Source organism: Stegastes partitus, unplaced genomic scaffold, assembly GCF_000690725.1.
Source record: "Stegastes partitus isolate 25-593 unplaced genomic scaffold, Stegastes_partitus-1.0.2 Scaffold889, whole genome shotgun sequence".
In the NCBI taxonomy this organism is placed as follows: domain Eukaryota; kingdom Metazoa; phylum Chordata; class Actinopteri; family Pomacentridae; genus Stegastes; species Stegastes partitus.
Window position 1 is genome coordinate 263,278 of NW_007578620.1, and position 12,873 is coordinate 276,150.

General features: G+C 42.7%; 1 protein-coding gene across 1 annotated transcript in view; it reads left to right on the plus strand.

Moving 5' to 3' along the window:
* Positions 1 to 12,873, plus strand: part of LOC103365933 (band 4.1-like protein 1) — an 87,983-nt gene that overhangs the window by 61,274 nt on the left and 13,836 nt on the right. Inside the window, exons 8-16 of the mRNA XM_008293515.1 lie at positions 195 to 282; positions 381 to 533; positions 1,776 to 1,873; positions 2,492 to 2,667; positions 3,273 to 3,502; positions 6,444 to 6,593; positions 7,823 to 7,909; positions 8,170 to 9,573; positions 11,423 to 11,473. Of these exons, the coding sequence (XP_008291737.1) occupies positions 195 to 282; positions 381 to 533; positions 1,776 to 1,873; positions 2,492 to 2,667; positions 3,273 to 3,502; positions 6,444 to 6,593; positions 7,823 to 7,909; positions 8,170 to 9,573; positions 11,423 to 11,473 (2,437 nt within the window). The remainder of the gene's footprint in view (positions 1 to 194; positions 283 to 380; positions 534 to 1,775; positions 1,874 to 2,491; positions 2,668 to 3,272; positions 3,503 to 6,443; positions 6,594 to 7,822; positions 7,910 to 8,169; positions 9,574 to 11,422; positions 11,474 to 12,873) is intronic.

Here is a 12,873-nt window from a genome sequence, read left to right on the forward strand (position 1 = left end):
CACCATGCTCTGATTTGGCATTGCATTTTGGCATATGCCCAAACATAATGCTTTGGGGGGATGGATGAGAGGAATTTTGAAGCATCAAGCATATCACCAAGATAATTCTGCTCCTACAGCGCATGATTTTGGCTTTATTATGTAGGAAAGCCTGTTGTTGTCGGTTACAGTTATGATTATTATTCTGCCCGTAGGGGGATGACTCCAGCAGAGGCCGAAATTAACTTCTTGGAGAATGCGAAGAAATTGTCCATGTATGGGGTAGACCTGCATCACGCCAAGGTCGGTTGTTTCCAAAGTGATTTTAACGTTCGCGAAAGTGGGTTTCAAGAATGCATACAGTGTTGCTTACGAATAATTTCTGCCTGTGTCTGCCGCAGGATTCTGAAGGGATTGAAATAATGCTGGGTGTTTGTGCCAACGGCCTGCTGATTTACCGCGATAGGCTGAGGATCAATCGCTTTGCCTGGCCAAAGATCCTCAAGATTTCATATAAGAGGAGCAACTTCTATATCAAGATAAGACCTGGGGAGGTATGTATAGTGATGAAGATTAGTTTAAAGGGCATGACATTTGTTTATGGAGGTTGATGTCTGTGGTGTTTAAACCATGTGAGGGATGGTCTAACAAAAAGACCCGATGGACTCGTTCTTTTGGGGCTTGACTCATTCTCAGATCTAAATATTTCATCTGTGGATATCTGGGCCTGTTCAATATGACTTTCATGTCTGTGCTATAAACATGAAGCTACAGCCAGCAGTGGGTCAGTTTAGCATAGTACGAAGACTGGAAGTGTAGAGACAACAAATTGTGGTTTTATACATTTTTGTCTTCTCTGCTGGTTTCCTAGCTAGCACATAATTCCACATAAAACCACAAGATGTTGTTTGTACTTTTGTAGCATATAAAGATACAGCATGTTCATTAGTGAGGTGCTAGTAGATGGATCTACTTATAGGCAGGCTCATCATTTCCCTTTTTCCCCTGGCACCACTTATATATTTAGCATTCAGTTTCTAGAGAACAATTAAACATAATCCCCAAAATGTCAGCCTTTTCTTAAAATGTTGAAAAATCAAAGCTTGTGTTCTGTTGTACCTTTTACTGCAGAATAAACTGTGTGGTCAGTTGTGCTGGAAGCTGCTTGCACAAATTCTCTTCCTCATTCCTCCAGCTTTGCTCCTATGCGTGGTCAGGGTCTATATTTTGGCTCTCCTCATTGTGATGTGCGGTGCTGCAGCTTATCCTCCATGCTGAGCCTCAGTGTGTCAGGCTGTCTGGGCAAGACCCAGTCAAGTGACAGAGCCGCACAGTGAGCCTGTGATCGCGCCAAATAAAGAACCCCTTTAACAGAGCTGCTGCAGCTGCAGCCACAGCCAGAACAGAGGGATAAAGAGTGTAAATATAGAGCCATGAAATGGTTTTCCCCCCATTTGCTCCCAGCGTCTGAACATTGGATATTATCTTTACTAGCTCTGGTCTGCTCTTTCTGTCCAGTTGGCAGAACCTGTGTTCAAAATGTGCTTTCTCATGTATTGACATGTCGTGACAATAGTGTTTATACAAGCACAAAGCAACAACTATTTGTATTGATTAAGTTCTGTGTTCATGCAAGCAGGTACAAGATGTCCCATACTTATTGATTTTCTTTGTGAATGTATTCTGTTGATCTAAATTTTAGTCTTAGGTGACCTTCAGTACAACAGCGTAAACCTGGTGCTGAACCCAACCCTCACCTTCTCTTCACATGTCACCTTGTTTATTCTCTCCTCCAGTATGAACAGTTTGAAAGTACGATTGGTTTCAAGCTTCCCAACCACAGAGCTGCCAAGAGGCTTTGGAAGGTCTGCATCGAACATCACACCTTCTTCCGGTAAGAATCAATCTGCTCTCATGGTTGGAGGATTTCCCGTTCAAAGGCTCCACGAAGGCAAACCAAACACTTCCATGTGCACAGCTTCATTAGGTGCAGCCACCCCGAGGCTACGATCATAGCTACCTTGGCTTTGCGTGTGATCCTATGATGAATACTGATTTAGCATTACATGAGTGTGGAGGAGGTAAGAGCTCACACATACAAGGGCTGAGAAATAAAGTTTGCGATGGAGCCAGCATACAGATGGCACCGCGTTTATGCAACGTTAAAGAGTCGGCTGGTCAAAGATGCTTCTCATACGGTTTCCTTCAGATTACTTGGGGAGAAAAATAACTGGTGATGATTTTTAGGATCCATATTGTAAAAATTTGCATAACTACACTTAAACACAAAATGCATTTGTGTACTAAATGCAGTGAAATGTGTGAATAGTTGCAAATAAATCAGTAAACTGACATTTATTCAAGGTTGGCTGTATTTGTAAAGTTTCTTCTACAGTTGCTTGAATTGATTTGTATTTATTCGTGTATTGGAAAATGCATATATAGCCCCTGCTGCCTTTGCCTCATTGCAGTGGAAAACATTAGCTAATTACAGTTTTTTTGTTTTTCGCAGGTTGGTTTCTCCAGAGCCTCCTCCGAAGGGCTTCTTGGTGATGGGTTCAAAGTTTCGATACAGTGGAAGGACACAAGCTCAGACCAGACAGGCCAGCGCTCTCATTGACAGGCCTGCTCCTCACTTTGAGCGTTCTACCAGCAAGAGATACCTTCTGTCCAGGAGTTTGGACGGAGGTGAGAACAACAGTGGTGCTGACTGGATCTGTGTGTTAAATGTCAAAAGATGTCGTTTTGAATGAGCATTGAGGTGCAACTTTGGAGTAGACCTTTACAGTCATGGTTGAATATTTTGGAGATGTCATTTTTTGGTTTCTTGTAGAAAGTCAGACATTACCAGGAGTTGAAAACTCTTAGCTTAGCAAGAGGACAATAAGAAACAGGGGGGGACAAAAGCTAGAATTACTCTGGTCAAAAAAAAATAAATCCACCAATCAGCTCCACATTTTTTCAAGTGATTGGTTTAATTTGTCCAAAAACTGAAGTGGAAAATTAGAAATTGCAGTTGCAGGGGGTTTGACTGTTTCTTAGCCAGGTGCAGTGACTTTCGAGGGTATTGTTGTTTCCTGATGACCTGTGAGGACACCAGGAAGTCACTGCTCCCAGAAAAAAACTGTGCCTGTCTTTTGCTGTTATATTTGGACCGAGCCTCCTGTCTTTATGTAAAGCTAAGTGCTTATCTAACAGACAGATATGAGATTGGTGCTGAGAAACCAAATAAGTGTCTTTTAACATGTTAATTGAACTCTCCTGACTTGTCTGTTATAATAATGAACCAACAGAGTTCTCACGGCCGGTGTCAGCCATGTGTGAAAACCACGACGGCCTGTCCCACCGCAGCATCAGCGAGCAGCGACGTCTCCACAGCCCCTCCGTGGACGAGCAAGAGACGGAGCTGGAGCCCAGTATGGAGCAGGACGAGGACGACAAGGACCAAGAGCTGGGCCAGGAGACGGAGGAGGACAAAGACCAAGACGGCAACGTGACTCCAAGCAAGAAGAAGGAGATCATGGTAGTAAAAGATTTCCTTATGGACTGTGATATTTAATGAGTTTCTGTTGAGGTGATGTTGGTTATATTTTAGTCAACATGTTGAAAACTCTGGCTTTGGTGCAGAGAGATGACAGGGGACTGCAGAGGTAACGATGCAAATAGGTGCAGTGCAAGCTTGTCAGACCAGTTGAGGTTTATCCAGCACGGGCATAGTGTGGTGGCTTTGGTGGATTTAGCATTTACTAACTCGTCTCCTTTCACTCCTATTCGCTCAGGCTTACATGCTGAGGCTTACACTCTGCACTGCTCATAAATCCCACTAACAGTTTTACAGTTTTAACCCTTTTTTTCATTATGCTGAGAAGTACAACCTAGCCTTCTGTTGCTAACATGCTTTTTCTGTTTCTTAACCCTTCGCTGGCATTAAGGAGGAGGCTGGGTCACCAGTTGACAATAAACAGGAGGTATTTGGTGTCTACAAATTTGGTCTCTTGTCTGCCTTTCGGTCATACTGTCTTCGTCTACCCATCATAATTTCCTACTCTGAGCGTATCTGTCTAGCTGTACCTCACCCTCTCTGCCTATCTTTCCACTGTGTTTGTCACTGTAACTGTGGCTGTCATTGCAGTCATCATAGAAAAAAAAAAAAAAACTATGCTGCATTGCACCACATAAACAAGTCATGCTGCAAAGGTTGTGTCTAGACCTATTTGTCATAGTTAAGCATCCCAGCAGATATTTGACAGACAGTGATTGGTACAGTAGGGACACAGTTCATGCAAAGTACAGAAATTCCACAATATGGCATTACAATATGAAAAACAGCTTTAGAAATTGGGTTTGAGAGCAAATATAAGCGCCTCACTGTTACTATATCTACTGAATTTCAAAGTGCTTGCTGGGATGTTTTTGTCAAGCGATTTCTGAATTTGTCTCGGCATGGTATCGAGTGACCAGTGTGTCCCTTCAGTCTGTATGTCTGCCTGTCCTCTTACTGACTTTCCCACCTTGTCTCTGCATCTGACCTTGTTCCTGCACTCTCTGAACCCTGCACTCTTCACCTCTGACCCTTCTGTCGCTCGCCCATCCTCCTGCCCCAACTCAGCTCTCTCAGTTGGACCAGGAGGCCACTCCTCGGCACAAACAGGAGGTACAGGTTCCTGTATTCGGCTCTTGTGCTTTTTCTTTCCTTTCTTTTTTTTGTTGTCGTGTATGCTGCTGTTCCTCTGCATCTGTGGTCCTCGGAGGATTTCAGAGACTGCCTCCATCCGCCGCCTTTGATTGGCAAAGTCTCCAGTGCTGCTGTTGCATATAGAAATGAGTCATTCTCCTTCCTTTTGGCGCCCATAAACCATCACTGCTTTCTTTTCTGTCCATTGGGGTGGGGGGAGGAGCACTCGAACGAAAGTGAAAATTCTGATACAACAATGTAAAAATATCACCGTGTTAAGTTGAATACAAGTCCTTGATTTACAACCTAAGAGCAGCAACATCCACTGAAAATATCAACAATAAGAGTGCTTGTTCTTTGGTACAACTTGTTATTGTAAAATACTACTGAACAGCAGTATTCACAATATCTGCTACAAACTTGCTGTTTATGGCACACCGGTGTAGAATATCCGTCCAATTTTCTTCAGCGTTTTCCATAATTTTTGTTTTATTGCTTTACTCAAGACACCTTGCATCACTGCAACTTATGTTATTACATTATTAAAACTGATGCATTAGTGCCTCTGTCATGTTATGCCAGCGGGGTGAGGTGAGCTAGCTGTAGAATAAACTGCAGGACTTAAAGATTTTGTATTAAAAAACACATTATATACAATACAGTATATTATTAGAAGATAGTCTCACAAATTCTGACATAAAAATTGTCCATGAAACTGCTTTTGCTTGCATTAAGAGGTCCTTCCTTAATGAATTTCCACCGTACTGACGGGGGACAAAAACCCCATAGTTTGCATTATGTGCACATTTCAAAATAGTGTGTATCTCGACTTAATTTGACTCTGAATCAAGTGGATATTTTTCAAAGTCAGTGTTGTATGAAATTCATTCTTTGTGTTTCATTGAGCAGTGTTTCCCTGTTGAGCTTTAGTGGAGAGATAACAAACACAATGAGGGATTTTTGCACTTAAAAAGGATATAACTTTGGAAGATAGCAACTTGACATGAATAACTGCCGAACCCTCACGCTGACTTTAGATAAACCTGGCAGTGTATTTTAACAAAGAAGCAATGAATATGGATTTCGTGGCAATAATCGCCGTTGCCAAGAGGAGGAATGAGCAAGTAAAACCTACCTCCGTGTACATACTGGCACTTGACTATTGTTTAAAGACAGACTTGAAAATGTGTGTGAACGTGTCCTTGAATGTGTAAAGTAGCTACGGTGCTGTCAGATAAACGCAGTTGAATAAGGAGGTCACATCCCTCTGAAATGTAGGAAAAACATAAAGTACCGACAATGTCAGTATTCAAAAGTGCATTACCATTCAGGACTTGTGTACACGCCTTCCACCGCTGACTCTGCCATCATTCCAAAGGACAAACAAATTAAATACGGGATTTTAATTAGCGAACAAAGTTAATAGGTGTTCCATATTCATTTCTTCATTCATTGACTTTGCGGTGACTGCCTTGATTGTCGTGTTCATTTGCGTCTTAAAATCTTAATTCAGTTATAACTTGTTTTTGTTTTTCTCCGAGCTTCAACAGCATCTTAAATGTCTGTTCTCTCCTCAGACGGCACAAAACACATCACAGTGTTCACATGGCATCCTCTCCAGTGTATCTGCAGCACTACCTCAGCCCCCTTCAGTCATGCATATCAGATGTGTTGATGCGAGTGCCGCTGCTGCTGCTGCTGAAAGGCGTCTCCACGTCCTGCTAACGCATGCCATTTTCTCTTTCTGTTTTTGCTTTCTGTCTGCCATGCGCGCTCTCTCTCCCATCAGTTTCTGGATAAGTCGCAGGACGTGTTGCTGAAGCACCAGGCCAGCATCAATGAGCTGAAGAGAGCCCTGAGGGAGCCCAACAGCAAGCTGATGAACCGCGAGAAGCGTCTGTCAGGGACCTCTCCAACTGGCACGCCGGAGAAGAAGGCTGTGAGTAGGGGCTTGGCGATGGAGGGGTGGGGCTTCGTTTCTGAGAGCTCTCAGGTCCATTATGGTCAATATCTCATATCCAGGGACCTCTGATGCTTGACATTCCATTAAAGACCATTGATATTACCGTCAGGGCGCCGTCATGTTCAATTCCTCTTCTTGCTGCTTGACTCCTGGCAAAACAGGCCATATATTTGACACTGTGTATTGCTTCACGTGTTTTTTAACCTTGAAGATATACTGTACTTGTATGCGACTGTGAGAAGAAAAAAGAGCAAATGAGCAGGATTAGTGCAGGTGGTTTTCCCTACAGGCATTTCAAACAGGTAACTCCTGTGCAAAGATATTACAGCTCGCCGGAACAAACATTAAAATCTGAAGCTTATTTTAAGACGTGCGCATAATGAAGTGCCGTCTGTCTTTCTCTGGAGCACCAGGATAATTCTGACAATATCTCAGAGGTACTTGAGGATGACTGACAAGTAGCACATAAGTATCTTGATGAGATTAGATTCAAGATGTTTTTTGAGATTTACTCAGTGTGAGGCACTTGAGAAATAATCAGGATTTTTTTTTGCCATTGATTGCCTTACAGTGACACAGTTTTCTTTATAAAATATCTCAAGCTTTGATCACATTTTGGTAATTGGGCTTTTGAAGAAAATCTCTTCAGATAGGATAGTTCTGTCTTTGCCGGTGCCTAAGTTGCTTTCAGACAATCTCTCATCTGCTGTCTGGCACAATCAGATTATGCCCGTAGAATGTCAAATGTTGTCTGCGGCAGAAAATGTAATCTGCTATGTGCCTCATTCCAGAGAAGGGGGTGGGAGGGTGTGTGGTATTATTCTGTCTGACTGACAGTCGAAGGCTCAGAAAGTATCGCTGCTTTTGACTGTTTCCAAGAGATTCAGTCGAACTCAGCTCTTTGATGTAGTTACAGAAAAAAAAAGAAGTATTTGCATTGCAAATGACTGCTGATTTGGTTGTGTGGATTTGGTGGCTGTTAGGTACGTCGGATTGCATGTTTTTAGTTTCAAGTTCATTAAAAAAAAAAAGTTTCTAAGGAATAACTCCGTCAAGTCCTGTTAGCTCTGATTCTGTCTTTCATTTTCTTCCCTTTGCATGAAATCGTGCATCTTACTAATTCACTCCCCTCATTTTTCAGTCTGACCTCTAATGGCTGCTCTTCCTTCTCTTTTCAAATCTCTCCTCTGCCTCCTGTCGGCCAGTTGGCGGGCCGAGCAGTGGGAAAGGACCCTGTTAACAGCCTGTCTGTTGAGGGTTTCGTCCAGAAGACTCTGGTGACTTCACCTGAGGTTGCACGCGTTTCACTCTTTCTCTTTAATTAAACACTTTACTATTTATAACATAACAATGCACTTTGTACCATCTGCTACTATCACTTGTTCGTCTGTTGTTTAGGAACCACATATTGAACAGTTTAATACCTATGTGTCCCAAAACTTCAATACGTTCCAGTTTTACATTTCGCCCTCTTTTTTTTTTTTTTATTGTGTAGATTTGCAGCAGCTGTGCTTGGAATGTCTAACTGTGTTTAATCTATACCAACATGTAGGGCTCTGAGGAGTGGGTATTGATTGAAAAACAAGAACCTTATCAACAAGACCATGACTGGAAGGCAGAAGAAAAGAACAAATGTCTCACATCTGATTCCTCATGGGAGAAAAAGGATCTGGAAAAAGAGATAGACGTTGCCAAGATGATACATAAAGAGGTAACAGGGTATGACAGAAAAGAAACGAAAAGCCATATTGATGAGTTTCCATCAACAAAATCGTTCAAAGAGGCAGACGCATGCTCTGAGCCTTCGCGTTTTGTGATTCAATTATCTGAGAATGCAGACTCGTTTCAAGACAAATCTCTAAGTAAGACATCTCAAGCCTCAGACCCTGAGGCGAACAATGATGTGGCCCCGGGCTCGCGCCAGATAAAGGAGCGCACCGCTTCAAAACCGAGGAAAAAGAGGAGACCCCAGAGCTTAAACCTGGGGATGCCTGCAGAGCTCATCTACAGGAAAGGTGGCAGCGATTCTACCGGGGAGGAAAATGAGGGCTCAGACTCGGACAACAGTCCAGAAAAAATGTCTAAAAGAGGAAATCATTGCGAGTCGCCCCCAGCGGTGATGATGAAAGATGATCAGGGATTAGGAAAGGATCAGTCTGTCAGGGTCTATAAAGACAGCAAACAAGAGGATGTATCGGTTGGAGAAAGCAGGGATGTCTCCACTCAAGGAGCAGAACAGGTAAAGAAAAAAGTGAGCCAGGGTGGGACGGCAGATATTGATTCAGGCTCAGTGAACGGACCTGGAAAGATAGAGCATGATAGTTCATTACCGGGTGTTAAAGGAGAGTGCGCGATAAAGGTGCGAGGGAAGAGCCTTATTGACAACAAGGAGCTAGCGGAGGTGAAACTCCGACAGGTCAGGACGCACGAAAGAAAGATCAGTAGCTCTGGAGGAGAAGACGTCGAGGGCTTCCTGGGCGACAGAGGTCAGAGGACGTCCCTCCACCGACTGTCAGGCAGCAGCTATCAGTCGGAAATCACCAGGATCGTTCCTCTCAAGCCGGAGCGGTCAAAGAGCGTAGCATGTAAGGACGAGAGGGACTGGACCGGGCAGGAAGAGCCCACGCGGGTCATCAGAAGAGAATACCGCTGGTCGGTCGGCTCTCCAGAGGGATCCTCAGACCTCAACTGGACCGACGTGTCCACCTTCCATCCGGCGTTCGCGGCAGATCTGGAAGGCGTTGCTAAAACAGAACATCCGGACGATAGCTTTCAGCCTGGTCGAGGATCTACGGAGACGCAGTTATTTGGCGCAAAGATTTCAGTGCTTCCCAAAATGGCTCCTCCAGCCCCACCGGTGAAAACACAGAAGGCCAGGGAGTCTGGACTAATACTGCGGAACAGCCGAAATGCCGGCAGGGAGCCCGTCCTGGATGCGGCCAAGAAGAGACACTCGGTAACTCTGCTTGGCATCTGCTATTCAATCATTGGGAAATAAAGCATCGCATGAGCTTCAGACAGACTCGCACGCCATTTTTCTTTTTTTCTACGTTTTCAGTGACTGAAACACTCATCCATCTTACCTGTTCGTGCCTGTATGAAGAGCAGGCGGAGCGGTACTTCTGCTCCGTCTTGTGGCAAAAAAAAAAAAAATCTGTCAAAAAGTTTGGACATTTTCCCCCACATGGCAACCCAATTTATCCCCTCCCATTCAACCTCAACATACACCCACACTGTCTGGCAAATCTGTACAGCTCAACACTGGCTGTGAAAGTTTAAAAAGAAAAGAAAAAAAAAAGAAATCAATATCTCATGTTTTGGTTGTTGGTTTGTCTTCGTCTTTATAACTTGTGAGCCTCTAATTTTCTTCCAGCTCACGTCGGTCTCTTTCAGAGGGTGGCACGGAAAGACAGGCTCACATATTGTTATCGCTCTGGTGACTTTTGCACATCTCCATGCCGTTTTTTTTCAAACTTGATATACAAAACAATTTATTGCATTTAAATGTTACAAATTGAATCGCTCATTTGAGAACGAAAGGGTAAAATGTACTTTCATCCGTTACTTTGTTGGAGAGAGCTATTATCTATTTATTAGAGACAAATGGAGTATAGAATTGATTTGTTCACAAATGATTGAGAAACTGCATTAAACTGATAAAAAAAAAAAAAAAAAAAAAAAAAAAAAGCAAAATCTCCCCTGATCCTTCGCATGGGCAATAATAAATCATAGATCAGGTGCATTATTTCCTTCAATCCCACCTGGACAGAAAGTCAAAACGGTGTTACAAACACACTGGTTCCTCCAACTGTGAAACCCCAGCAGGCAGCGAGCAGCCAGACACCACAGCTCAGTGCCTGACACAGTCAGATTTGCTGCTTTCATTTCACTGTTGGTATCATTGGGAGCTTGCACGCGTTTGGCACTGGAATGAAAGGAATTTGAAGTGAATAGACATGACAGCTTTCATCATTTCCCACCTTTTCATCTGAGTCAAGCTCTTGCATATATTGGATTAAACAGGCATGAGAAGAGGTGTTGCGTAGCGCTCAGTATGTGAACAGACCTCACTGGCGAGTGACAATCATATCAAGATCTGATTGAACTCGGGGAGTGTGGGAAAAATATTAGGTGCTCCTCCAAACATGTGGATCCAGTCATTTTTGACAGGCTTTGAAATACATCCCCAGCACCTTTTTATTGGACATTTAACAATATTATCTGACTCTCTGAAGCTGAAATTCAAGGTGTTGCAACACTTTCTCAGTTGGTTGATGAGTGGCTGCTGTTGTGCTGAAAACCTGCTCACAAACTGCATGATTATCTTGTCCTGCCTCTACTAATTACAACAAATGGCTGTAGATGTTGTTGTTTTTTTTGTTGTTGCAGTAAGCTCACCTCTTTTCTGTCCTCTGATCTGTACTTCTGTATGCTTTGTTCCTGTAGAATTAGTGCTTGAAATTTGCGCCTGAATCCATTTGGACCTGCGGGCTTAGATGGGATCTGGCTGAATTTCTCACCTAAACTTGGGTTCAAGTTATTAAGACATTGAAAACATTGATTTATTACTCTTGAGCAATTCCCTTAGAATTGTTTGTGTATATTTGGACTGCCAGCATCCCAGTTTAGGTTTGCACTGAAACATTTTGTGCTCAGGACACACTGAGCTCATGTTTTCTGGCCCAAGTCGAGCGCTGCTGTTAGGACTTCTGTGTGTTTGCTGGCTTGTCAGTCCGCTGTCCACTTCAGCTTGTGCCTAACGTTCAGACGCTTTCTCTGCTCTTTTCCTCTGCTTCCCCCTGCAGGAGCCTGTCTCCACTCCTGCCATCTATGAAGAGCCGTTTGCCGATTTCAAGGTTGTTCATTCGTACTTAAATCCACCTTCATGTGCTCCACCCATCCTCTATTTTCCTCACTTTCATCCCTCATTGTTAAAATGCACAATTCCTAACTCGCTAATTTCCTCTGACATACAAACAACAGGCAGAAGCTGTAAACAATGAATGGAACGAAGCGTCGCTTTTCACAGGCTGCTGTGATAAGATTTTATATTGAATGTGTGGGTTAAGAACTGAACCCGTTGCGGCCGGCTATCGCTTGCATGTTCCAGTTCAGATGGTGATTTAATAAGGAAGTGCATTTGCGATTAAAGTCGGAGATAGCATTTGAGGTCAGCTGCCACAAGAGCTGTATTTTAATTCAATGAGTCCAAAAATCCTCCTAAGTCCTCCTTTGCCTCCTTGTTATGGGTTACATAATGTCTGCTTAGTCAAAAATGATTAGTGTACTGACTGTAGAAGCTCTAAACTTAAAAAGGAAAAAGAAAAGTTTGCTGACTTCAAGCTAGTCAGCAAAGAATAACATATAAACTGATTATTTTTACACAACAAATCATGTCATCGAACCTCCGTTCAACCTAAAACTGGAGATACTACACTGACTTAAGATATTTAGATAACCACAGGATGCTTAGAGAAAACTCAGCATCCACAAACAACACGTATTCATTCAGCTTTCTCAACTACTTCAACTAGTTCCTTTAAGAATACAAACTTTATTTTAATCCGCAGCCCCCTTTTTGCTCGAGGTCTGGCTAGATCTACTATTAAAAATGAAACCAGTATTATAAATTTATGCTCAGTTTAAATACATTTAAATCGTCATTTTAGCTTTACAACCTCACATTAAGTGAATGTTATTTAATGTGGGGCGCACTGAACACAGTCTGGTTTTGGCTAAATAATTGAGAAAATCTAAGATTTAATTTATTCAAGGGTCTAAACAAGCATCATGTACATTTCAGTTACACGTGAGCAGTCAAAGTTTGTTTCTAGGACCTACCTCAGTGACGTGTTACCCCATAGGTGGGATAGCAGATAGATGGTTCCTGGAAAACTTGCAAGAGAGAAGTCAGTTTGAAAGCAAATATTCAATACAGCTGGATAGTGGATACTGTCTATGGATCTATGTATAATGATAGATATCCATAAACAACTGCTGTTAGCAGGAGTTTAGCTCCATCATAGTTGGAGTTAAAGGTGTCTAACTTGTGGAATAACAACATTAAGAGGTGGTTTTGTTAAGATGAATGTTAAAAACACACACACAAAAAAAAAGATTTTAGTATTTTCCAGCACTACCAGTGGTTGTCTGACTTGCCAGCTTTCACCTGGTGTAGCGTTGTCTGTTACTGAGTGCCAGATGGTTGTTAGTGCAGCAGCTTCAACAGTTCAGCCATTCCCAAGTGTAATTATTG